The sequence below is a fragment of the Notolepis coatsorum genome (assembly GCF_963971535.1).
Source record: "Notolepis coatsorum genome assembly, chromosome: 3".
Taxonomy (NCBI): domain Eukaryota; kingdom Metazoa; phylum Chordata; class Actinopteri; order Aulopiformes; family Paralepididae; genus Notolepis; species Notolepis coatsorum.
This window is the reverse complement of record NC_140167.1, coordinates 174,042,235-174,069,882: the sequence shown is the minus strand read 5'-3', so window position 1 is coordinate 174,069,882 and position 27,648 is coordinate 174,042,235. Positions and strand designations below refer to the sequence as shown.

The window sequence follows — 27,648 nt, the reverse complement described above, 5'->3', positions numbered from 1 at the left end:
TGGAAATTACTGTTCGGATGACCGCTGTCAGATGAGATCGTATTCTTGTTTACTTCTGTGGAACGGGACGTCACGTTAGCAGTGCTGCAGGAAAGAGAAGTAACGTTAGCAAGAGATTTGATTTCTTTCTTTTCTTTGTTTAGTTGTTTTGTATTAGTTGTCCTGTCGGGGTGGGCTTGTAGTGGAATTAGTTGAATGGCGGAATTCCGCTGCGGTGGCTCGAACCCTGGCAGGGGGAATATCACTCGAGTGGCGCCGTCGGGCAATAGTATGACCAGAGATTTCGCCGAGCATATGAGCGGTATTGGGAGGCGGGGGTCAGGCAATGAGGCTGGCTGGGAGGAAGAGCTGCAGATGGAGATGGGTAGGGAAACTCTATTGAGTAAGAAGAGGACCGAATCGAGCCAAATAGAGGAGGAGGGAGGGTCTGGTTTGAAGAGAGCTAGAGTTCAGGTTAGCGGTGTTAGCGGAGAGGGGAGTGGAGCAGGCAGATCAGGGGGAGGTGAAGGGAGGAGGGAGACGAAAATTATTGTGGTAGTTCGGTTTGGGGAGGTGGAGCAGAAAGTGATGAAAGGGTACCCGATGGTGCTGACCGATGATCTGAGCACGCAGCTGGGGATTATAGAATATGCGAGGGTCCTACCTGATGGGAACCTGTTGGTCTCATGTGTAGATGAGGGGCAGGCTGAGAAGGCTAAAGAAATGGAGAGGGTAGTAAATTTGTCGGTGGTGCAGGTGGGTAGGGTGGGGGAGCGGAGAGGGGCAGGCAGTAAGGGGGTGATAGCCGGGGTGCCGAAGGGCTTGAGTGAGGAAGAAATAAAAGTGAATCTTAAGGGAGGTACGCTAGTTAGTGTAAGTAGGATGCAAATTAATAGAAATGGGAAGAAGGAGCCTAGTGAGTTTGAAGGGGAGGGGCTGCCTGGAAGAGTGAATTTGGGGTTTGTGAGCTACTCTGTAAGGGCGTATGTGCCGAGGGCGATGCGGTGCTTTAACTGCCAGCGATTTGGCCATATGGCCCGGGGATGTAGGGAAAGTAGGAGGTGTGCGAGGTGTGGGGGGGATCATGAGTATGGGGGTTGCGGAGCAGGGGTGAAAGCTAGGTGCTGCAGGCCTGTATTCCCCAGAGTAGGGGAGTGTGGGAGAGGAAGATGGTCCTGTGGTGGTCGGGAGGCGGTGAGGGAAAGGAATAGGGCGGTCAAGGTAGTAAAGAGGAACCTTACCATGGAGTATTTGAACCAGTATAGGAGAGCACAGGCGATAGTGAGGACGGTGAAGGGGGCGAAGAGGGCAGCGTGGAGGGGATTCTGCAGCAGGATAGGGCGGACGACACCGGTGGGGGAAGTGTGGTGGATGATAAGGAAGATGGGAGGAGATGGAAGAGAGTGGGGGCTCCCGGTATTGGTTAGTGGGGAAGAGAGAGCGGTATTGGATGGGGAGAAGGCAGAGATGCTAGTTAGGGCATTTGCTAAAGTACATGGGCTTGATAACCTATCAGAGGAGGGGATAAGGAGGCGGGAGGGTACTTTGAGTCTCCACCGGGGGGTGGTGTGTAGGAAGGAGGGGGGGAACGGTGAGTTAGATGAGCCGTTCTCCTTGGGAGAGATGGTGAGAGCTATTAAAAGGTCTAAGCCCAACACTCCAGGTAAGGATAGGGTGTGCTCAGTGGTGCGTTATTGAAATCAACTGGGATTGCACGCACCTAATGGCGCCACGCGCGCTCCCGCGAATCCGCATTTAATGTCCCCTCGCTTGAGCACAGACTACAGACAGTGCCTAATTGCCTCTACGAATGGAATGTAACACATGTCATTCACAACAAGGTAGGTGTGAATGTATCTGAGAACGTATTTAACACACCTGACACGCTATTGATATGCAAATAGCGAGTACTTATCTGGGCTTGCACGTAGTGCACCCCCGTCCCATGAAGAACGCATGCCTGGGTGTGCTATAGGATGCTGCAGAATTTGGGGTGTGGGGCTAAGGGGGATCTGTTGAGCCTTTACAATAGGGTATGGGAGGAGGGGGAGCTGCCGGGGACATGGAAGGAAGCTGTGGTGGTGCCAGTTAGGAAACCAGGGAAGGACCCGATGCAGCCGACGAGTTACAGGCCTATTGCCTTGACATCTAATATTTGCAAGGTAATGGAGAGGCTGGTGGCGGATAGGCTGACGCATGTGCTTGAAAGGAGAGGGGTGCTGGAGGGATATCGGAGTGGGTTTAGGAGAGGGAGAAATACAATGGATGCAGTGCTGAGGTTGGAAGATGAGGTTAGGAGGGCTCAGAGTAATAGGGAGTCAGTGGTAGCTGTGTTCTTTGATATAGAGAAAGCATATGACATGATGTGGAGGGAGGGCTTATTAATAAAATTGCATTCTTTGGGGATAGGAGGGAGGGTTTTTAACTGGGTGAGGAGTTTTCTTACGGATAGGAAGATTCAGGTTAAAGTGGGGGGGGGGGGGGGGTCAGGTCCAGGTGAGTAATGGAACCCCGCAGGGGAGTGTGATTAGCCCACTCCTATACGTAATAATGATAAATTATGTATTTGGAGGGGTAGTGGGGAGGATAGGAAGATCCCTGTTTGCGGATGATGGCGCTTTGTGGAAGAGGGGGAGGAGTTTAGAGTATGGGGTATGCAAGGTTAATAATAATAATGCAGGACCTGTTCAGAGGTTCAGGAAGGAATAGATAGTGTAGAGCAGTGGGGGTTAGATTGGGGATGTAGGTTCTCAGTGGAAAAGACGAAGACCATGTTCTTTACAATAAAGAGAGTGCAGGAACTCCAGGAAGGGCTCAAGCTTAGGCTGTATGGGCAGGAGCTGGAGAGGGTTGTAACATTCAAATACCTAGGGGTTGTCTTTGACTCCCATCTTACTTGGGAGGGTCATGTGAAGAGGATAGGGGAAAGGGGGGAAAAGGTGTTGAGTTTAATGAAGTGCTTGGCTGGTAGGGACTGGGGAAGTAGTAGTGAGGCGTTGAGGACAGTATATGTAGCGTTAGTGAGGTCTATGATAGATTATGGGTGCATGGCGTATGGGTCGGCGGCCCAGTCGCATTTGAGAAAGGTGGATGTGCTTCAGGCACGGGCGTTGAGGATTTGTAGTGGGACTTTCAAGTCCACTCCAGTTCAGGCACTTCAGGTGGTGATGGGGGAGATGCCCTTGGAGATAAGGAGAGGGTAGTTGTTAATGGCAGGACATGGGGACTCTCACCCGACAAAGGGGGTTCTGAGGGATTGCTGGGAGAATGGGAAGGGTAAGAAGAACAACTTTGGCCGGGTGGGGCAGGAAGTGGCGGTGGAGTTTGGAGTGGGGGGTCTTAATATAAGCCCCTCGTGGTATATGCAGCCGTGGCTCCGTGGATGTTAGAGTGGCCTGAGGTGGATTGGAGGATGATGGAAGTGAAGAGGTCAGGGGAGAGGGTGGAGTTGGTTAGTGCCTGTGAGGGACTGATGCGTGAGTTGTATGTGGAATATACGGCGGATACAGATGGGTCGAAGGATCCGGAGACTGGGGTGACAGGGTTTGGAGTGGTGGTCCCAGGGAGGGGAGTGGCGGTAAGCAGGAGGACTACGAACGGTCTGGGTGTGTACACGGTTGAGATGGTGGCTGTGCTGGTGGCACTGAGGTGGGTGGAGCATGCACGGGTGGGGAGGGTGGTGATATGTAGTGACTCATCGTCAGTGTTGGCTAGCCTGAGGTATTTTCGCTCCAGTAGCCGGCAGGATTTGCTATATGAAGTCCTGATGAGTGTGACTAGGTGTGTGAGCCAAGGGAAAGAGGTGAGGTTTTTGTGGGTCCCGGCACACGTAGGAGTGAGGGGTAATGAGGTTGCAGATGATTTGGCTAAGGGGGCCTTGAGGAAGGGGTTGGTGGAAATGCAGGTCAGGATCAGTAAGGCCGAGGCGAAGGGGTTGATTTGGGAGAGGGCAGTTCAGGTGTGGCAGGAGAGGTGGGGGGGGTGAAAGGGCGTCACTTCTTCCAGGTCCAGCATAGTGTTAGGGGTCGGGAGGGGGGTAGTATGAGAGGTAGGAGGGAGGAAATAGTGTGGATGAGGTTGAGACTAGGGCACTGGGTTTAATAAAACCCTGAAGCTCGTTGGGAAGCATCAGAGTGGGCTCTGTGAGAGGTGTGAGGAGGAGGAGGAGGAGGAATCAGTGGGGCATGTACTGATGCAGTATAGGGCTTATGCTGTGCAGAGGAGGGAGATGGAGGGAAGGTTGAGGGAGATGGGGGTCAGGGGGCGTCTATATTAAAGGCAGCCCAAGAGTCCTTCCGCATTGGCGTTTTGCGCTCTGATTGGCAGAGCGCGCGCATGAGCCGCGACGCGCTCCTTAGCCAGGAATCCAAACTCTGTTTAAGCTCACAGTTCTTGCCCCACTGATGGAGCCGAATCCCGGATCCGAGTTTTCTGATGAATATTTTTTATTAGATTGTCGCGACAAATCAATTCTCTAATCCAACATATATGTAAAGAAACAACATACTCCAGTTAACGGTATATTTTTTTAATGATTTGTTACAGCGTAATCTTCAATGCTTAATTGGGTTCGGGACCTCCATATTTTGGGGGTATTCATCAGAAAACTCGGATACGGGATTCGGCTCCATCAGTGGGGCAAGAACTGTGGATTTTCAGCCTCGCTCTCTGGAGCTTAAACAGAGTTTGGATTCCTGGCTAAGGAGCGTGTTGCGGCTCATGCGCATGCGGAAGGACTCTTGGGCTGCCTTTAATATAGACGCGGTCAGGGGGTTGGGGATGAGGGAAATACTGAGTGTGGGAGGGGGAGATAAGGCGAAGGTGGTGTGATGGGGTTTTTGATAAGTGTGGGGGTGTATGATAGGGTGTGAGGGACTGAATGATTGATTGAAAATGTTATTAACAGATTGCAGAATGGGTACAATACAGTACAGCTCAATACACAAAATTGTTAAGGGGATGCAGACCAGAGAAAGACGTTTGTCTTGTTTACATCATGGCCCCCCATTTTCAATTCATAGTGAACAGGGTCAGAGTTGGAATTTAGATAGAAAAGCTGAAATACACGTGATGCATAGAGTGTGGGGTATATAGTATAGTGTAGATGGAGGTTGACGGGGATGGGGAATAGTGTGGTTGTAGGAAGTTGTTTGTAGGTTAGTAGGTAGAGAGGGGAGCCTGGAGACTGGCCCGATCCCCGGGTCGGTAGGTGGCGGTAATGCCCCAAACAGTTGGTGGCCGACCGCCGTAAAACCCCCATTAAGAAGAAGAACACGCGCGGTGCTAGGCTGCTAGCGGAGAGTGGGGATTATAAAATGAACGTGTTTTAATCGACCGTGAATTAAAGTGTCAATGCTGTTCGTCATTTTAACAGCAGATACACTTTCTTAAATGCCATCGTCCCCGACAGAGCGGTGTGGATGTGTTTCGCTTGCTGGTGTTATTAGCATTAAAGTTAGCTGAAAAGCTAGCTTGTTGTTGGAACAACATCCGCTTTAACGTTGCATCAAATCAGACGATCGCCTGTCCTTCTCTCCAGGACCCGACACTGTCTTTAATGCACCCGCGGTGAACCGGATTCAAGCCAAGTAGCTACCGACGTAGCGTTATCAAATGTCAACGTGAAGAACCTTGCGGGGAAGACGAGCTAGCTTAGCTTGATAACGGTACCTTGGCTAAAGTTGGGGCTATTCATGAATCACAATCCAGCAATAATGGCTGCAGACCTGCAAGCAAAGTACAGCAAGTTGGCACAGGAACATTCCAAGGTAAATCACATTTCCCCCAGTAACGTTACGTTGTCTTTCCATCTAGCTCACGTTACCGGTAACAATGTTTAGCTTTTAGTGCCAACGGATAAGAGTCTGAGGCGGAGTCTCAAAAGAGAATGTTTTATTTATTGTGCATCGAAAATCACAACATAGACGCTACTAGCCATAGATATCTATAGAACATATATATCTATGCTACTAGCTGCTAACAGAACCGGTGCCGACAGGATGGCAACAACGTATAACGTCCGTGCGGAACCAATGTCCCAACAACAATTCTGTGTGTGAATTATGTCTAATCACCACAAGCTAGTCAGAGCCATGATGTGTTTTACCATACAACATGGCAAATGCCCTAACTCATTGAGCATGAATGAATGAAAACTTTATTTAACAGATTGCAGAATGGGTACAATACAGTACGGCTCAATACATACAATTGTTAAGGGGATGCAGACCTGAGAAAGACGTTTGTCTTGTTTCCATCAGGGTCCCCCATTTTCAATTCATATAGACATTTATGACATACACAACATACATGACATTTATGGCATAGGGACATATAGGTATTTGGTATTGATACATTTGTGACATAAGCGGTATTCAAATATACAGTACTGTTACCCCTAGATCCTGACAGAGTATATACATATGATGGGGAGGGGACTGTACATTAGGAGGGGGTGGGTGGGTGGGAGGGAAATATACACATTGTTCGCTGTGCGACCTGTTTCATCCCCCATACTAAATAAACTCCCACACTCTTGCAGCTTACATCAAGTAAAGAGATCATGCATCGCCCATGTGTGTGTTTGTGTATGTATGTACGTGTGTGTGTGTGCGTGCGTGTGTGTGTGTGTGAGAGAGTACCAGTGTATCAGGGGCAGAACAGTTCACAATGGTTATCACCATGATTAAAGCAAACATTTAAAGAGGCAGTTCACCCAAAGTTCAAAATGAAAATAAAACAAATACAAAATGTATTTTTCCTCTTTCCTGGAATGCTACCTACCCATGCTATCTATCCACGGTGTGATCTGCCGAGTTCTGGAGATATAATACGCCATAGAGATGTCTGCTGTCACTCCAGTACAATTGAACTGAAGGGCTTTGGAAAATTTCAGAACTCATGACTAGTGATGCACCGATGTGAAAATTGTGGCCGATACCGATAATCGATATTAATATTGCTGTTCTGGCCGATACCGATATTTACCGATGTCGATATCTCTGTATAGAAAACACTTTTTTATGATAATCAAATAAAGCGCTATTTTCCAAAACGCATTTTTTTAAAAACTTTTGTAACTTATTTTCAGAAATTACAGATATTTTGAAACTATTTAAGACCAAAACACATAAAAAAAAGATAAAAAAAAAAGTTTTTTTATTTTATTTTTTATATCGGCCCTATCTTGATATCGGACCGATACCGATGTGTAAAAAAACTGCCATATCGGCCGATATTATATCGGCGGCCGATATATCGTGCATCACTACTCATGACACGGTTCCTTGAATGAATGAAAACTTTATTTAACAGATTGCAGAATGGGTACAATACAGTACGGCTCAATACATACAATTGTTAAGGGGATGCAGACCTGAGAAAGACGTTTGTCTTGTTTCCATCAGGGTCCCCCATTTTCAATTCATATAGACATTTATGACATACACAACATACATGACATTTATGGCATAGGGACATATAGGTACCGTACTTTTCGGACTATAAGCCGCGGCTTTTTTCCCCATTTTTCGACCCTGCGGCTTATATAACGGTGCGGCTTATATGTGGACCAAACCCGAAAATATTGCTGTTTTTACTGCATTGAAATGTTATTTATCTGTTCCCTTATTTGCTAAACTTAATACAACTTGTAAATGAGTTAATTCTTGTTATTTGTCCGACAGTATTGTGACAATCCCCTCTGTGCACGAACCCTTACATATGGTAATTAAACATTAAAACACCTGCGGCTTATAGTCCAGTGCGGCTTATATATGTACACATCATTCAATTTAGCTGCTGCGGCTTATAGTCGGGTGCGGCTTATAGTGCGAAAAGTACGGTATTTAGTACAGTACTGTTACCCCTAGATCCTGACAGAGTATATACATATGATGGGGAGGGGACTGTACATTAGGAGGGGGTGGGTGGGTGGGAGGGAAATATACATACGGCGGGGAGGGAATATATACATGCGGTGGGGAGGAGACTGTCTATTAGGAGGTGGTGGGGGTTTTGGGCATTTACGGTGGCCAGTTTCGAATTGCAGCCTCCCGTAGGTGCTCTTTAAGAGCGGTTTTGAATGTGGGCAGGGATTCACATTCCTTTACAGCTTTGGGTAGGGCGTTCCACATTGTTGTGGCATAATTGCGAAACGTGTTTAGTCCCTTGTTTGAGCCGAATCTGGGTTTAACATGATTTGTTGAGCTTCCTCTGGTGTAGTGGTTGTGGTATTCACTGACCTTTGGGAAGTATTTTGACATGTACATGGGCACCCCGGTCGTATAGTGTATCTTGTAGACCAGGCCCATTGCAAGTTGCTGTACTCTGTCGTCTACTCTAAGCCATCCTAGGTTGTCAAAGTGGGCAGGGGTGAGGTGGGTTCTGGGGTTCAGGTCAAGTAGTAGTCTGACCAGTTTGTTTTGTGATGTTTGTCATTTTGTTTTAAGCGCCTTTGAGGTGCTTTGGTACCATGAGGTGCACGCATAGTCATAGTACCCTTGAATGAGTGCTCCTGTCAGAGTCTTCAGGGTATTCTTGTTTACCAGAGAGGAGATCCGGTACAAGAATCTAGCACAGTTGTCAATTAATTATACTAATCTATACAATAACCTGTTGTTGAATATGTACATGCATCTGATTAGCACTACTGAGTACTAATTTATATATTTTATACCCAGTTTAATCACATGTACACAATACACATTGTATATTACTGTTGCACTTTACTGTTACATTTCCACTCTGGTAGGATGCCAAACTTTTTCCCACTTGTGCTGTATAATGACGATACATTTAAATAAAATCTAATTGAGATACTAGTTGTCTTGCGTTTGCAAAACATATTATGGAGGTTTAACATATATATTTAGATTTTCACATCGAATTGGGTTCCAAAAGCACCATAGCAGAAAAGGGTCTCCTGGTTATGCTAAGTACACGTTGGTCCTCCTAGTGCCTCCCAGAATGCACCTGTCAACCCTCTATTGACCATATTGGATGTTATCATAATTACCAGAGCAGTATTTAATCACTTGTACATTAAATACATGTGGGTGTCATGTTCCCTCAGGATGCAGAGTCTGCCAGTCTGCTGCAGCCCGTGGCCATCTTTGTGGGGTCTGAGAACGGTTCAGAGCTCTTAGAGCTGAAAGGTACCGAACACACAACCCTACACATGTATATTCATTAACCCACATTCATTAAAGGAACACGCCAACATTTTGAGAAATTAACTTGGCGTCTTCTCCAGAGAGAGACAAGAAGATGGATACCAGTTTTCTCTCTGTGTGTTAGCCTAGCTTAGCACAGTGAAGAAGCGGACATGGCCGATTAGCCTTCGGGAGAGGTGTTAGTTGGACAATGCCTAGGCTAACCGGCCATGTCCGCTTCCATTCATTGTGCTAAGCTAGGCTAACGTGCAGCCAGATAGCCTTCTACTGAATGCACAGAGAGGAAACTGGCATCTATCTTCTTGTCTCTCTGGAGAAGATAAGCCAATTACCCCAAATGTTGGCGTGTTCTTTTAACCTCATTTTCCAGAATTCCCATCAGTGTTGTGTTCAGTAGGGCTGCAACAACTAATAGATTATAAAAGAAAATTGCCAAGTTGATATGATGCACCTCCGTGGCCTGTTGTTGGAGCCATTTGATGCATAGCAAAGCCTGTTAACACCTAGTTTGTGTTTCATGTTTTTCTTTATTATTATTTAAACCGTTCAGCCTTCAGGTTCAGCTCCTTTCAAACTGGAGACTTGATCACGTTGAATAAAACAAAACAAAACTCTTGATGTAAAGCATACATGTATGTTTGCTTTTTGTTTATTTAATATTGAAATGAACAACCTCTCCAACAGGATCCAGTCAGGCCAAGCCAGCCAGGAGGGTGAGGATGGATAAATGGATAGCTGCCTTCCTACTTTTCCTTTCTTCTTTCTCTCTGATGGAACACAAGTACACAAGACCTGTCGAATAGGGGATGTGTGGTGTGGGGATGGACTGGTTTAAGCAGCCACACCTGCCCTGGGTCAAGCTAATTAGACCTGGGAGTAGCTGTGGTTGCGCACCTGTTGAGGTAATCAATGTGCACAGGTTGAATCTGCCATCCTCATGCACAGAGAGCCTTTTGAATATACCTGCCAGGGCTGTACGTTAACCTTTTTTGGACATATTACTAGTGCTACAGAGGTTGATAGTTTTGTAGCACAGGCCAAAATCTTGTAGCAACGTGTTATATTTGTAACAGTCACAAATGTGCCTATTGTATTTGTGTTATTTAGTTGCAGTGCCATGTTTGGCTCTCATTTTCATGCTGACAAGTTGACGTCACACACGTTCCGTGTAAGGAATTATGGGATTTGGTGTTGGATGTATGGACTCTACTAGGGGTGGGAATCACCAGTTTCATCACGATACGATATCGATTATTTGGACAACGATACGATATTTGCCGATATCTGCCACGATACGATGCAGGTGCCTGCTATCTATATGAGACGATATCATAAGCCCATTTAACACAATCAGTAACATTTAGATCAACTCAAAAAAGGTAACGCAAATATAATTTGAAAACAATTTAATTAGCTCTTCCAGACATTTTAATGAAAAACAATCTATTGTTTTTAATACAAATAGACCTCCTGTTCACTATAAAGTGCCACGTTTTGATATATTGAGCTTTAAACTTTAAGTAAACAATTTTGGAACTCACAACACCTAAAACCCCTTCCTCTCCCAAACCGTTCCTACAATTGTTTTATGTTGCATGATGATCATGAATAAATGTATTATGTATTGTATTTTTTATGTTTAAATATCGACATTATCTTTCCACCCTCAGTACATTTACTATCAATATAATATACTTGTCTGACTTCATCTGATCTTTCCAAACGCACGCACACACACACTAGGGCTGCACGATTTTGGGAAATAATCTAATTGTGATTTTTCTGACAGATATTGCGATTAAATTTGCAATTATAATAATACTTTTTTTTAAGCAGCCCCACAGAGGTTTATTGTAAAATGCGGCTTGCATCTGGCCTACGCACTGGGTCTGTTCGGGACGCGTGTATACTTTCGACAACAAATGTTTGTTTCCGCGTTCGAGTTTTGCGCTCTGATTGGCCAGGTCATGTGACATGTGCGCCAATCGTGGGACAGCAAGTTCTGCGCCTATTTCCGGGTCTTAACAGCCTGCAAACTACCTGGCGTTCTATCGCCATGCTCTAAGACAAACTCTAAACTTAACCATCTTCGAAAGAGTGCCTTAAGCTTAACCGTCGAAAGAACTTGAGAATCAGGGCAGGCGTTCTATCGCCATGCTCTAAGACGAACTCTAACCATAACCAACTTCGAAAGAGCGCCTAAGCTTAACCAGTGTAGAAACTTGCGGTCCCACGATTGGCGCACATGTCACATGACCAGAAACACACGTGGCCAATCAGAGACGCGGAAACAGGCCATGTCCTCACGTATATGGATCTTTTGCCAAACGGATATTCTCAGGCTCTGTTTAAAATAAAATCCCCGTCCACACCAGTGTTAAAAAAAAAAATCCATCCAGACACAAACACATAAACGCTTATGAATTGCTCCAACAAGCATGCGGGCCAGCAGGTGGCGATAAGCGATATCCCAAATACCATGGTGGTACGAGCGGTCAGGACGACAGAGAAATGATAGGAATTGTCCATTGGTTCACTCAGCCCACTTCACCATTCCTAGCATTTCCATTGGCTATATTGACATACATACAGTAGATAATAAATAGATAGATATAGCGGTGGATTAGATGCAGTCCAGAGGAAACAACCAATCTAAATATGTCACGATTTAATGCTTTACTTCTGCGCACTGGGCGACGGAGAGATACAATGTCAATGTATTCAACGGATTCTGAAACTAAATATGGCGAGTCCTTATCACAAACTATATATACTAATTACAACAAGACATTCATTAATTGCATTGTACTGTTCACCCGTCGTCGCATATATAAGTAAGGATAGTTTAACTTTGAATGACATTTCAGCACGCAGGCGCTGTCCACCGAAGTTATTATTACTTCAAAGCGCTACTGCCTATATGGATAAAACAAGGTGTAATAAGGATGTTTTTTTTTTTTAAACAATTTTTTAGCGGTTATCGCTTTTCTGGTCAAGCATGACCGACAGAAACAGGTTGAAATGGGATGTAGAGCAGGGGAAGACACTCTGAGAAAATACGGCGGGTCCGGGAATCGAACTCGTGTACCCCAGATCCGTGACGAGCACGGTTTTCCCCGACGCAGAAATAGCGCCGAGATATGCGGTGAGCTACGGGAGCTCCCCTTAATAAGGATGTTTTAGGTGGTAGTTTCTCTGTTAGGACATAGTCGGTCTGATATATATTAGAGAAATAGTAAAGTAATATTCGCCAAACAATCTGACGGGCAAGATATTATTACGGCCCGCCACAGTCTGAGCATGCGTAGTGAGCTGATTTTCATTGGCGCCGGCAACTACAAATTGAAATCCTGTAGTGACAGAAAAACCTCTCAAAAAAATAAGTTATGGCGAAACAGACAGCAAAACGTGATTCCTTTGTATGGACATTGGACAGATGCCGAGGTGGAGTTGCTGCTGAGTGTAACTCTACAGTACAAGACGACCAAGACACAGGAGAACGTCGACTGGGAGTCGTGCTACACCAAATATGTCGAGCTGTTAATGCGTATGAATGTCTGTGTCCACGGGCAAGCTATATGTGTCACCTCACAGCGCTTTATGCCAGATCTCTACATTTTCATTTTTCAGATTATTCCAGATTGCTAAAGTACAGAATCTAAGCTTTCAAATGATGTGTCATATGTTGACATCTGAGAATGTTTTGAACACGATGTGCCCAATTATAACTTCTAAAACTGGCTGTGTTCTAGATTACCAAAGAGGTGAAAAGGTGTCTCAAAGGAAGGCAACTTTTCACACTTCAGACAGTTTCAACTGGGCGTCAACAAACCCCCCTCCAGCAACGCCCCTCACCTGAATAACATTAACATAATTAAGTGCTGCTGAATCAGAGTTCTCTCTCCTCAGGACCCCTGTCTCTCCAGGACCCCCTATCTGGACTGTATAGGACTGTGAAGCTATGTACCCCCCCCCCCCATGCTGCTTTGACACCAGAATTATTGTTAAATCTATGTCACAACGAGAAAAAGCAACAAAGTCCTCACTCAGTGGCATGGGCCTAATGTTATGTAGCTCTGCAAGCTGCTTACACACTGCTTATCATATCACTCCTAGCTACACATACGCACGGTCCTCATGTCATGAGGTGATGAGCATCTTAAACTATCTGGACTCAGTGGTTAAGAGGTGATGCAGCATCTTAAACTATCTGGACTCAGTGGTTAAGAGGTGATGCAGCATCTTAAACTAGCTGGACTCAGTAGTTAAGAGGTGATGCAGCATCTTAAACTAGCTGGACTCAGTGGTTAAGAGGTGATGCAGCATCTTAAACTAGCTGGACTCAGTGGCTAAGCGGTGATGCAGCATCTTAAACTAGCTGGACTCAGTGGCTAAGCGGTGATGCAGCATCTTAAACTACACACACACACACACAGTTCTCATATCCCTCCTAGCCACCACAACCTAATGTTATGTAGCTCTCCACCTTGCTATCTGATGCTCATCACCTCTCTTAGACACTGATGTAGCAGTACTGTCTACCTGTATGTCATGTATGTCAATGTTATGATGCATTGAAAATGGGGGACTCAACCTCTACTGTATTTAACTATGAGTGAACACAACACTCTAACTTACCATGTTTAGATAATGAAGTACTCAACCTCTACTGTATTTAACTATGAGTGAACACAACACTCTAACTTTTGTGTTCACTCATAGTTAAATACAGTAGAGGTTGAGTACTTTATTATCTAAAGATGGTAAGTTATAGTGTTGTGTTCACTCATAGTTAAATACAGTAGAGGTTGAGTACTTCATTATCTAAAGATGGTAAGTTAGAGTGTTGTGTTCACTCATAGTTAAATACAGTAGAGGTTGAGTACTTCATTATCTAAACATGGTAAGTTAGAGTGTTGTGTTCAGTCAGACAGTAGACAAGTAGAGGTTGAGTACTTTATTATCTAAACATGGTGAGTTAGAGTGTTGTGTTCAATCATAGTTAAAGACAGCCGAGGTTGAGTAGTTTCTTCTGATATCACTTTCAAACTCCAAGTGATTTAGATCCAAAACATTTTCTAACAATACATGTATATTCCATAGTAAAGTACAGTTGACAGCTGCGTTAACGTTACAATGTGTTGTGTTCACAACACTGTTTAGTCTGTGACGACGCGTCGCGATAATATACATGTATATTCCATAGTAAAGTACAGTTGACAGCTGCGTTAACGTTACAATGTGTTGTGTTCACAACACTGTTTAGTCTGTGACGACGCGTCGCGATAATATACATGTATATTCCATAGTAAAGTACAGTTGACAGCTGCGTTAACGTTACAATGCGTTGTGTTCATGTATGTCAATGTTATGATGCATTGAAAATGGGGGACCCTGATGTAAACAAGACGAACGCTAACGTTAATGTAATAAACGTGACATGGTTGGACTTGTGGTCGGCAGAAAAACTTGGTGTAGTTTTATCAAAGATGCGGAATTGTAAACATGCTACTGTAAACATAAACAAACATTCTTAAACTTACCCATGCAGACGCATCTCGACCGATCTCAGTTAATTTCGTTGAATAGCGCGGTGTTTTCACCGGTGAGCAGAGAGCCAGAGACTGAATCAACTGGTTTAACAAAGTTCATGTACTCGTTCATTAGATCCAATGCATTCATCTCTTTCTGATCCAGAGTGCTAATCCCATTGAAAGTGTAAACAGCCAGTGCGTCGCTTCAAACACTCCCCCAATGTAAATCTCTGCGGGCTGCAGGCTAGGTTTGATTCACATGCAAATACAGTAATTACGCCCCTGTTTCATTGAAATAAAGTCCGTGAACAACCTAAATTTAAACACAGGTTTGACACTATTTTAGATATTCTAACTGTTCGTTTTTATAGTAAACAAGTACTTATACATTCAATTTATAATAATGTGAAGAAAAGAAAAAAACACATAAAAAAAAAAGAGAAAACTCTAGAAGGTCTAGCCAACAAAGGGGCGGGCCGAGTTGTGGTCGCAAGCGCTGCTAGGTGACACATATTCACGTAACTCACATATTCAAATGATTCCTGTACAGTAACTATTCAACTAATAATGTTAAGTTATTATTAGGTCATTCTGGGACCACTCACGCGTGATGCCAACATCCTCAACTATCCGCAACATCAGAGCGCATCAGGTGCAGACCTCTTCTGTCGTGAGTCTATTAACTGAATTTAGAATGCAATTTGGCTTTTAACTGAAGCAGGGCGCAAAACTAGACATGTTTAGCAAAACATTAAATATCTTTGCTACAGTTTGTGATAATGCCTTGCCTTATTTTGTTTCGGAATCGCGATATTGTGATCTCAAGGTCTCAACATGACATTGTATGATATCTCTCGAGAAATAAGCGGACGAAAAAAACGCCACTCGCCACTTAAATAAATCAAAAGCGTGTGTTTAACAACCTCAAAAACTTTCGAAACACAGTTTATATTAACTTAATAAATAAACAGAAACGAGAATGTAAACGAAAATGTCCAGTATAACTAAATAACAGATACATCCCTCCTATTACACACAAGCAGCGTCTGATGGCCGAATCTGTCGGCTCTGGAGTATACAGTAGCTGTTACATCTAGACATTCATGAATGATATACAAGATATACAAATATACAGTACTGCTTAAGAGGCAGAGATCAATAAGAGAAAATATATACATTCGAGGGGGAAGAAACTACATGCTATTTCTGTCTGTCATTTCAGCACCAGGCGCTGTCCATCTTATTGCCTCTGTGCGCTTCAAGGCTACGGGCGCCTATTGTATTGCCATGGATGGAACAACAGTCTGAGCATGCGTAGTGAGCTGTGGCGTCATCGTTTATCTAGACTATGCGTTTACAGTGGCTGCACGGATCCACTGAACGGATATTTGGGAAAATCTTCACTTTAAGTCTCCGTTTATGTCTCTGAAAACACCCTTTACGTGTGGATGAGAGGCCCAATCGTGGAATAAAATGTGTGTTTGGCAAAAGATCCATATACGTGGGGACATGGCCTAAGACAAACTCTAACCTTAACCAACTTCGAAAGAGCGCCTAAGCTTAACCAGTGTAGAAACTTGCGGTCCCACGATTGGCGCACATGTCACATGACAAGAAACGCGCGTGGCCAATCAGAGACGCGGAAACAAACATTTGTTGTCAAGTATTCAGGCGTTCGGGACACCGAGCCTGAAAATGTTTATTTTTACCTGGGAATCGATACCGGTACCCAACGGTACCTTTTTTCTGTACTTTACTCTCCCTCTCTGAAGTCTAAACTTCACAACACACAATCTAAAACCCCTTACCTCCCTCTCCCAAACCGTTCCTACAACAATAACAACAACTTGCAAAGGAGATCTTGTATCTCAATCGGACTTCCTGGTTAAAAAATATATATAAAAAAACCTAAAAGAATATAGCGATTCTTTTTTTTTGCGATTTGCTAATTGCATCATTTCAAATTTCGATTTAAAATCGATAAATCGTTCAGCCCTAGCACACACACAGAAGGGAGAATGCCTGTATTTATACCTGTATCACTGTACATATTAATACTACAACTATGTACATACATCTTATTAGCACTATACTGAGTAGTACTAATTTATATATGTTATACCCAGTTTAATCACCTGTACATTGTAAATTACTGTTGCACTTTACTGTTACATTTTCACTCTGGTAGGATGCCAAACGTTTTTTCCTTGTGCTGTATAATGATGACAATACATTTTAATCTAATCTAATTGAGATACTAGTTGTCTTGCGTTTGCTAAACATATGGAGGTTTAACATACCGTATATATTTAGATTTCCACAGTCATATTGATATTGGATCTGTAATACAAATCGAATTAGGTTCCAACAGCACCATAGCAGAAAAGGGTCTCCAGGTAATATGCTAAATACATGTTGGTCCTCCTAGTGGCTCCCAGAATGCACCTCTGTCAACCCTTTGTCAAGTATTTAATCACTTGTACATTAAATACATGTGGGTGTCATGTTCCCTCAGGATGCAGAGTCTGCCAGTCTGCTGCAGCCCGTGGCCATCTTTGTGGGGTCTGAGAACGACTCACAGCTCTTAGAGCGGAAAGGTACTGACAACACAATCCTACAGTATACATGTATATTCATTAACCCACATTCATTAAAGGGACACACCAACATTTTGGGAAATTAGCTTACCGTCTTCTCCAAAGAGAGACAATAAGATAGATACCAGTTTTCTCTCTGTGCGTTAGCCTAGCTTAGCACAATGAAGAAGCGGACATGGCCGATTAGCCTTCGGGAGAGGTGTTAGTTGGACAATGCCTAGGCTAACCGGCAATGTCCGCTTCCATTCATTGTGCTAAGCTAGGCTAACGTGCAGCCAGATAGCCTTCTACTGAATGCACAGAGGAAACTGGCATCTATCTTCTTGTCTCTTTCTGGAGAAGACGATAAGCTAATTACCCCAAATGTTGGCGTGTTCTTTTAACCTCATTTTCCAGAATGCCCATCCGTGTTGTGTTCAGTCGGGCTGCAACAACTAATCGATTATAAAAGAAAATAGCCAAGTTGATAGGATGCACCTCCGTGGCCTGTTGTTGGAGCCATTTGATGCATAGCAAAGCCTGTTAACACCTAGTTTGTGTTTCATGTTTTTCTTTATTATTATTTAAACCGTTCAGCCTTCAGGTTCAGCTCCTTTCAAACTGGAGACTTGATCAGGTTGAAGAAAACAAAACAAAACTCTTGATGTAAAGCATGTACGTTTGCTTTTTGTTTATTTAATATTGAAATGAACAACCTCTCCAACAGGATCCAGTCAGGCCAAGCCAGCCAGGAGGGTGAGGATGGATGGATGGATGGATGGATGGATGGATGGATAAATGGATAGCCGCCTTCCTACTTTTCCTTTCTTCTTTCTCTCTGATGGAACACAAGTACACAAGACCTGTCGAATAGGGGATGTGTGGTGTGGGGATGGACTGGTTTAAGCAGCCACACCTGCCCTGGGTCAAGCTAATTAGACCTGGGAGCAGCTGTGGTTACGCACCTGTTGAGGTAATCAATGTGCACAGGTTGAATCTGCCATCCTCATGCACAGAGCCTTTTGAATATACCTGCATTTAATTATTCTATATACCTATTTATAGACCTGCACATAACCCATATAACTATGATAGCATGTACAATAATGCTGTATATATATATTTATTCTTACCGTATATATATCTATCCACATCTGTCTGTACATACCTGCATATAATCCTTTTTACATATCTGTAGATACTAGGCTTGGGCGGTATCCTTTTTTTCACACCGTTATACCTTTATCACATAATACCCCGGTGCACGGTACTTTCATTTTCATCGGCGGGGGGGGGGGGGGGGGGGGGGCGGCAACACGTGTTACCAAGTAAACAAATCATCGTCAGCTCTCAGATTGGTAGTCAGAAGCCTGGCACCGTTAGCGTTACTGCGTTAGCATCTAGCCTGGGCAGACAATTTGATTCGTTAAGGGCTTGAAATTGCATGAGTTTTGGTCACATGCTCCCGAAATGCTCCCGTTGTTTGGCTACTTCTATGTGCAGTGAAAACTACTCGAATGCTTTATAACCTAGTCATTGATTTAGTTCAGGGTAATCTAAGATTAGCCGCAGAGCTAACGCTAGCTAATCAAGCTCAGTAGCTCACAGAGAGAGATAAACAGCTGACAGCGGATAGTACAGGTCGATACAAATACAATAAAAAGGCGAGTGGGGGCTGTTGTGTAAACCTTGTACTCTTTAGTTCACATATAATAAGAGACGGATTATTTGCTTGCTCCACCAGTGCACCACTCCACAACAACACACACCAACTCTCGTCACAACGCTTTACGGTATTTTCACAGCACTGTCGCAACATTACCGTAAAACGTGAACACCGTTGTGACCCACTCGCTCCACTAGACTGGTCTCGCCCCCTGCTGGCGCGTGTGTGCACTACACTCCGTGTGTGCACTACACTCAAAACTCCGTTTCACTGTAATAGAAGCTGAAGCGCATCTGTGATTTTGACGGTGACGGATGGTATTGATTTTCAATACCGTCGGTATTTCTAAATACCCCGGTATATCGTAATACCGTCATACCGCCCAAGCCTAGTAGATACTATATATCTGTACATATCCCTTACCTATTCTACCCTACCTACTAGTTACACTGCTGGCCAGTATGACTACTACCTGTTGTCTTTATACCTGTATCACTGTACTGTACATATTAATACAACTATGTACATACATCTGATTAGCACTATACTGAGTAGTACTAATTTATATATGTTATACCCAGTTTAACCACCTGTACATTGTATATTACTGTTGCACTTTAATGTTACATTTTCACTCTAGTAGGATGCAAATTTTTTCCCCCTTGTGCTGTATAATGATGACAATACATTTGAATCTAATCTAATTGAGATACTAGTTGTCTTGAATTTGCTAAACATATTATGGAGGTTTAACATGTATATTTAGATTTCCACAGTCATATTGATATTGGATCTGTAATACAAATCGAATTAGGTTCCAACAGCACAATAGCAGAAAAGGGTCTCCAGGTAATATGCTAAGTACACGTTGGTCCTCCTAGTTGCTCCCAGAATGCACCTCTGTCAACCCTTTGTCAAGTATTTAATCACTCGTACATTAAATAAATGTGGGTGTCATGTTCCCTCAGGATGCAGAGTCTGCCAGTCTGCTGCAGCCCGTGGCCATCTTTGTGGGGTCTGAGAACGACTCGCAGCTCTTAGAGCGGAAAGGTACCGACAACACAACCCTACAGTATGTAAGGGATAATGTATAGCTACGAGGTCATTGTCGCAAAATAATTGACCGACACAGAGTTTAAAATACCGAGCCGCCTCTGCGAAGTGTTTTAAACGTCAGTCAAGGTCAATTATTTTGCGATGATGACCGAGTATAGCTATACATTATCCCGCTTATTACATGGCTAACTTACTAACAATATACCTAATTCATTTGACAAATCGCAGTTCTGTGGCTCTGTCAGCCCAAATAAAGTGATTATTATTATCGCGGGCAGCCCGGCAGGTGTGTCTGATTGGCTGCACTGAAACAGTGTGTGTCAGTGGGGCTTGATTACTCCAGCTGCGAAAAACAATAATCACCGGTGGTTATCGAAAAATAATTCACCGCTGTCGGGGCTATTGACCAATCACAAGCAAGCATTTCGGCGAATGTGAAAACGCCATGTAATAAACACGTATATTCATTAACCCACATTCATTAAAGGAACACGCCAACATTTTGGGAAATTACTTTACCGTCTTCTCCAGAGAGAGACGAGAAGATGGATACCAGTTTCCTCTCTGCGTTCAGTAGAAAGCTATCTGGCTGCACGTTAGCCTAGCTTAGCATAATGAATGGAAGCGGACAGTGCCGGTTAGCCTAGGCATTGTCCAACTAACACCTCTCCCGAAGGCTATCTATTCATTGTGCTAAGCTAGGCTAACATGCAGCCAGATAGCTTTCTACTGAACACACAGAGAGCAAACTGGTATCTATCTTCTTGTCTCTCTCTGGAGAAGACGGTAAACTAATTTCCCAAAATCTTGGCGTGTTCCTTTGACCATATTTTCCAGAATGCCCATCCATGTTATGTGTTCAGTAGGGCTGCAACAACTAATCAACTAATCGATTATTAAAAATAGTTGCCAAGTTGATGTGATGCACCTCCGTTAACACTTAGTTTGTGTTTTATGTTTTTCTTTATTATTATTTAAACCGTTCAGCTCCTTTCAAACTGGAGGCTTGATCAGGTTGAAGAAAACAAAACAAAACTCTTTTACACTTGTACAGCATACATGTACGTTTGCTTTTTGTTTTAAAACAGTACATTTGCAAGTTGTTTGAAAGAGCATTGTACAAGATGGGGAATTGTTTTCTTTGCATACAATTTAGCTTTTTTCTTATATCAATTCATCGTTTCAATAATCGATAGATTAATCGACTATCCAAATATTTAATATTTAATTAGTTGCAGCCCTAAGGGTTCAGTGCAAATCTAAAAATGTTAAAGGTCAAGACGGCCAAAGTTGGAACACTGGGCCTTCAGATGCTCATGAACCGTCTGGTTTAATTTAGACAGATTGTTGAATTGGAGAAGATGTCACTGATGCCAAGTGATTGTGATGATGATGTAAGGAGCCGTCTCTCCTCTCAGGTTACGGTCCTGGTACCCATCTTGGCTTCCCTGTGGGCCCTGATCACCACACTGCCAATGGAACCGCTGACCATCCCTTCCCTGTCCGCTCTGAGCCTCCCAATGGTCCCAGCCTACCTCCTCGCGTGAGCTCGCCTGGCTCAGCGGCGGCCCATGTAGCCAACCTAGCACCCATATCCCCTCCTCCTCTCCCTCCTCCTTTTCCCACTCCTTTTTCTGTGTCCCTTCCCTCAGCCATGCCCTCAAGCCCAGTCCCAGAACCCAGCTATGACTCTGCCACTTTCTGGATGGGGTGCAATGAGGCTGGGTTTACTCACGCCATCTTCTCTGACTTCATCGCTGGAATGAACAACCTCTCCAACAGGATCCAGTCAGGCCAAGCCAGCCAGGAGGGTGAGGATGGATGGATAAATGGATAGCCGCCTTCCTACTTTCCTTTCTTCTTTCTCTCTGATGGAACACATGTACACAAACAATAATTCAGTTATATACAGAAAGAGCATATGCACAATTTACCACAAACATTACATGATTCTGGTCATAAAAAAACCAACAATCTCCTCAATTATCATTTCCAGTGATAATTAAATACCAATCCCATGCCAGCATCACAACCATACTTCTATTTCTTATCAAACTGACTATAAAGTTATCTCTCTTTGAATTGACAGATTACAATCTCTCCCTGAGAGTGATGGAGGCTTCTGGGAAACTACCAGAGCTAGTGGCCAAGCAGGAGGAAGGTGAGAGCTTACATTTAACACATAGGCAGCATTTGTCACATTAACTTTTTTAGCTTAAAGGAAAACGCCAACATTTTGAGAAATTAGCTTATTTGGCATCTACCCTGGAGTTAGACAAGAAGATGCATACCCTTTTTCTTCTCTGCATGCAGTAGGAGTAAGAAGACACGCACCGTTAGCCTAGCTTAGCGTCAGTCACTGGAAGTAGGTTCCTCCATTAGCCTAGTTCCCAACGTCTTCCTACTCCTACTGCATGCACAGAGAAGAAAAAGGTATGCATCTTCTTGTCTAACTCCAGGGTAGATGGCAAATAAGCAAATTTCCCAAAATGTTGGAGTTTTCCTTTACCGTCTTCTCCAGAGAGAGACAAGAAGATAGATACCAGTTTCCTCTCTGTGCGTTCAGTAGAATGCTATCTGGCTGCACGTTAGTCTAGCTTAGCACAATGAATGGAAGCGGACATGACCCGTTAGCCTAGGCATTGTCCAACTAACACCTCTCCCGAAGGCTAACCGGTCATGTCCGCTTTAATTCATTCTGCTAAGCTAGGCTAACATGCAGCCAGATAGCTTTCTACTTCTAATGTTGGCGTGTTCTTTTAAGGGTTAGGAAAATACTTAATGGAAATTACATTCAGAGAATCACTTGATTAAATACGCTATTTCAGACTGGTAATATTCATTGTTCGACAACAATTAAATAGAGACTTATAATCACTACTTGGTAAGGTTTTGGTTTTACATTAATTAGCATTGCTTTTCAAGTCGCACTGCAACGGTATGAATGAAGTGTTATGCTGGAATAGTGAATCCTCATAATTCAAAATCAGTGTTTTCTTGAAAATGGAATGCTGACTAACTTACAATGTTCAACTCACCCTTTGCCCAGACTTGAAGAAGAGGGAAGAGGATCTGCAAAGGGCAGTGGCAGCCATGAAGAAGATTAGGTCAGCCTTTAAGAGATGAGCACAGACATACCAGCTACAGGTCAACGGTTATGTTCAGAGCTCGTACTGTTGTATTATTTAGCTTAGATTTCCTTGTTGTTTTTTAAAGGTCCACAATTGTTTTCAATAAAATTCATTGTTTTGTATTTTTAATCAAGTACTTTTGTGCACCACTTTCTGCCCTTCCAACGTACAAGCTATTTTTGGCTGGGCTCCGCCCATACTCATATTCATAAGGTGTTGGCTAACGGCTAAGGGCAAACTAATGTCAAAGGTTACCTAACGTTAACATAATACACAAACGTTATGGCTCAACCTCAACCGTACTTGTACGATCCGGAGTCTGACCCGCTAATCCTCCCACCCCTCCCAGCCACGTCACCGCTCCCCAGCCGTCAGCTCAGTCTCCCTCACAACGTGAACCAGCAGTAGCTACCCCGCAAACGTTCGCTCGTATTCGAGCTACAACCCCTGTCCTACAAGTGACAACACTTTTTCCCCTGGGTCTCAGGATGATGTATTATATTGGGAAAACACTTCCTCAAAACATTTTCAGATGTAAACCTGCAAGATACACTACACGACCAAGGTACCCATGTACATGTCAAAATACTTCCCAAAGGTCAGTGAATACCACGATCACAACACCAGAGGGAGCTCCACAAATCATGTTAAACCCAGATTCGGCTCAAACAAGGGACTAAACACGTTTCGCAATTATGCCACATCAATGTGGAACGCCCTACCCACAGCTGTAAAGGAATGTGAATCACTACCCACTTTCAAAACCACTCTCAAAGAACACCTACGGGAGACTGCAATTCGAAACTGGCCCCTGTAAATGTCCTAACCCAACCCCCTCCAATGTACAGTAAATGACCAAGTATGGTTTTTTCAATATTCCAATGTACAGTTTTGCTTGTACGGTGTCCCCCACCCAACCACCTCCAATGTACAGTCCCCACCCAACCCCACCCCACCTACCCAACCTCCTCCAATGTACAGTTTCTACGTCAAATGTATATTATACTCTCTTTTCTGGACTCTTTGTATCACAAACGGTACTGTATTTGCAAATCTGGTATGTCATAAATGTATAGATGTAGCAGTACTGTATCTGTATGTCATGTATGTTCTGATTAATTGAAAATGGGGGACCCTGATGTAAACGAGACGAAAGTCTTTCTCTGGTCTCCATCCCCTTAACAATTGTATGTATTGAGCTGTACTGTACTGTACCCATTCTGCAATCTGTTAATAAAGTTTTCAATCAATCAAACCCCACTGACCAGTCCCGTATGACTTACTTGACTTAAGCCTTTGCACTCCCTGCGGAGCATAGGCCACTGACGATTTCTTTCCATGTTGCGAGGTTTTTGGCCTCCCGAACGATGTTGTGCCATCCCAGTCCAGCCTCTTTCATTTCCCCTTCCCAAGAACGGCGCCAGGTGTTTCGAGGCCTGCCGCGTTTCCTCTTTACAGGTGGGTTCCATCGTAGGGCTTGCCGGGTGATGTTTGTGTCTTCCTTTCTCAGGGTATGGCCTATCCACATCCACTTTCTCTTCTTTATTTCTTCTGGCGGGGGTAGTTTTGTGCGCTCCCACAGGTCCAGATTTGTAATGACATTTGGCCATCTCACTCTTAGAATGCGGCGGAGGCAGGAATTTATGAAGGACTGTACTTTCTGATTCAGCCCTACGGTTGTCTTCCAGGGCCCTCATTCATCAACGTGTCTTACGCACAGATTTGTGCTTACCCTGTGCGTACGATCATTTCTAAGCAAAGAGTGGGATTCATCAATTTCAACTTGAACTTGACTTTGTGCTTATGTCTACGCACAGCTCTGAGCACACTTAGCTGACGCCCAGTGGTAGAATATATTATTACAACAAGGAAATGAGCTTCTGTGCATTAGTTTCAACACTGGCGGAGCGCAGTCAGTCAGTAGCCTACACCCCGTATATTCCGATAACGCTATATAAACCATGCTGCATTCATTCTGAGAGAAAGATCTATTATTCCAAATGCTATTTATAGGGTTTTGACCATAATTACACTACTGTTGCTATTTTACAATGAACTATAATGAATTACGGTTCATACAGAACTTCAGATTTTCCTGTGCGTACACTGATTCTACATTCTGTGCTTACGTGTGGAAATAGAACATGTTCTACGTCCACGTTGATGAATGAGGGCCCAGGTCTCCGAGCCATACAGGAGGACTGATTTAACATTGGAGTTAAAGATCCTCAGCTTTGTGTTGGTTTTTATTTCGCGAGACCTCCATACTCGACCAAGTAGGTTGTATGCCGTTCTTGCTTTTACGATTCGCACTCTGATGTCTTCTTCTGTGCCACCCGCTGTATCTACTACGCTCCCAAGGTACGTAAAGGAGTTAGTTTCTTCGATGGCCTCTCCCTCTAGTTCAATGTTTTGCTGGCACTTTGTGTTGATTTTCATAATCTTGGTTTTTACCCTATTGATCTTCATTCCTAGAGTTGAGGCTGTTTCCTTTAGTTTGTTGGTCTTTTGTTGCATTTGCTGGTGACTGTGTGATAAGAGAGCTAGGTCATCTGCAAAATCGAGGTCTTCAAGCTGGTGCATCAGTGTCCACTGGATGCCGTTTCTGGCTCCTTCTGTTGTCTTCTTCATGGTCCAATCAATGGCCAGCAGGAACAAGAAGGGGGACAGCAGGCAGCCTTGTCTCACTCCGGTCTTTATCTCGAACGGGTTTGAGGGCTCCCCTCTGTGCAGTACCCTACTTGTCATCCCGTCATATGATCCTCTGATGATGTTGATGTACTTCGGTGGGATTCCATAGTGCTCCATCAGGTGCCACAGACTGTTCCTATCTAGACTGTCAAAGGCCTGTTCGAAATCGATGAAGTTGATGTATAAAGAGCTGTTCCATTCCAGCGACTGTTCGATGATGATCCTCAGTGTGGCGATCTGGTCTATGCATGACCTTTCTTTCCGGAATCCTGCTTGATGGTCTCTGAGGAGCATGTCAACGGCAGTCTTCATCCTATCTAGAATTATCCGGTTGAAGACTTTGCTGGCGGTTGAAAGTAGCGTGATCCCCCTGTAGTTCTTGCATAGTGCAAGGTCCCCTTTCTTTGGTATCTTCACTATGTAGCCTTCTTTCCAATCTTTGGGTATCCTTTCTTCTTGCCAAATTTTCCTCATGCGGGGATGGAGTGCTTTGATGCTTGTAGTGATGTCGGTCTTGAATGCTTCACTCGGAATGGTGTCTGGTCCTGCTGCTTTCCCATCTCTCAATTGTGATATTGCTTTCCTAGTTTCTTCTTTTGTTGGGGGGGGGTCATTTTCAGTGGGAGTGTGTCTGTTGCTGCTTGTATATCTGCTGGGATGCTCGCTGGTGCTCTGTTGAGCAGCTCTGTGAAATGTTCTACCCATCTCCTTGTTTGTTCTTCCTTTGTGGATAGTGTGTTTCCTGCCTTGTCTTTTATGGGCTTCTCTGATCTCATCCTTCTCCCCGAGAGCTTCCTGGTGATGTTGTATACCTCTCTCATGTTTCTCTGTCCCGCTGCTTCTTCTGCTTGTGTAGCAAGCTCTTCATAGTAGCATCTCTTGTCCGCCCTGACCTTTTTCTTTATTTCTTTATGTATCCTGTTGTATTCCTTTGTGTGCTTCTCCTTGGCTGCTCTCGTCCTGGCATTGTTGAGGTGGTCCTTTGCCTTTTTCCTCTCCTCCATGCTGTCCAATGTTCTTTGGGTGATCCACATTTTGTTTTCTTTCTTTCTTCTTCCCAGACTTTCCTCGCAGGTTGTTTGCCACACGTTTTTGATCTTGTCGTGAATTTATCTAAATGAAACATAGAAAAACTGAACAAAATACTTAGTGATTAAAACAAGGTTAAAGATTACTTTCCCAGACTGCATCCCAATCAAAATCTACATCCAGACAGGACAGATCTGTCATCAGGGCTAAGCACAGATGGTGGTTCGCTGATAAGGCCAAGGACTGTTTATGACTTTAGGGTACATTCTACCAACGGTTCAGAATAGCACCTTATCAGATGAGGTTAGCAGCTGTGTTTAGAAATGGCCATCTCAAACAGACGGAGGTCAGGAGGTGGTTTCTAGCATAGGGAACAGGAACTGTGGCTACAGCCATAAGTCGTAAAAACGTGATCGTGTTATCCTGAGAACTATCTACAGTTGGGGTAACAGGATGAATAGCCCCCAGCTCCGTCGTAACGGAGGAGGGGGTCAGGAAACAGAGTAAACAGACTGTAAACAGAGCCCTCCAGCATGAAGATATATGACTGTTTGCACCCAAGTGGGACCAGGTGCTCAGTGCAGCAAGATTTAGAAATTAAGCCCTGCCTCAGCAGGGGCATAGAAGGAATTAAATTAAGTTAAACAACAAGCTGAGATTAGCACCAAACTAACTCAGAACTGTGAAATCTGTGTTCTGTTTAATAATTTGAGTAACTGGATATTAAAAACTGGTTCAAAACGACCAAGGATAACAGTAAAACAATAAGAATGCATTTAATTGGTAAATATCAGAGGTTAAGGGTTAGACCAT

The 27,648-nt window shown here is 43.9% G+C and overlaps 1 protein-coding gene across 3 annotated transcripts in view; it reads left to right on the top strand.

Moving 5' to 3' along the window:
* The window catches only part of satb2 (SATB homeobox 2), a 50,505-nt gene extending 27,261 nt beyond the window's left edge, over positions 1 to 23,244 (top strand). For 2 of the 3 annotated variants that reach the window (XM_084311012.1, XM_084311011.1), the window contains exons 17-24: positions 9,053 to 9,134; positions 9,837 to 9,865; positions 17,202 to 17,283; positions 17,990 to 18,018; positions 19,897 to 19,978; positions 21,403 to 21,795; positions 22,074 to 22,145; positions 23,034 to 23,244. In XM_084311012.1, the coding sequence (XP_084167138.1) occupies positions 9,053 to 9,134; positions 9,837 to 9,865; positions 17,202 to 17,283; positions 17,990 to 18,018; positions 19,897 to 19,978; positions 21,403 to 21,795; positions 22,074 to 22,145; positions 23,034 to 23,110 (846 nt within the window). In that variant the 3' untranslated portion in view covers positions 23,111 to 23,244. The remainder of the gene's footprint in view (positions 1 to 9,052; positions 9,135 to 9,836; positions 9,866 to 17,201; positions 17,284 to 17,989; positions 18,019 to 19,896; positions 19,979 to 21,402; positions 21,796 to 22,073; positions 22,146 to 23,033) is intronic. The other variant, XR_014619517.1, reaches the window with a different exon arrangement.
* The last annotated feature ends 4,404 nt before the right edge of the window (positions 23,245 to 27,648 follow it).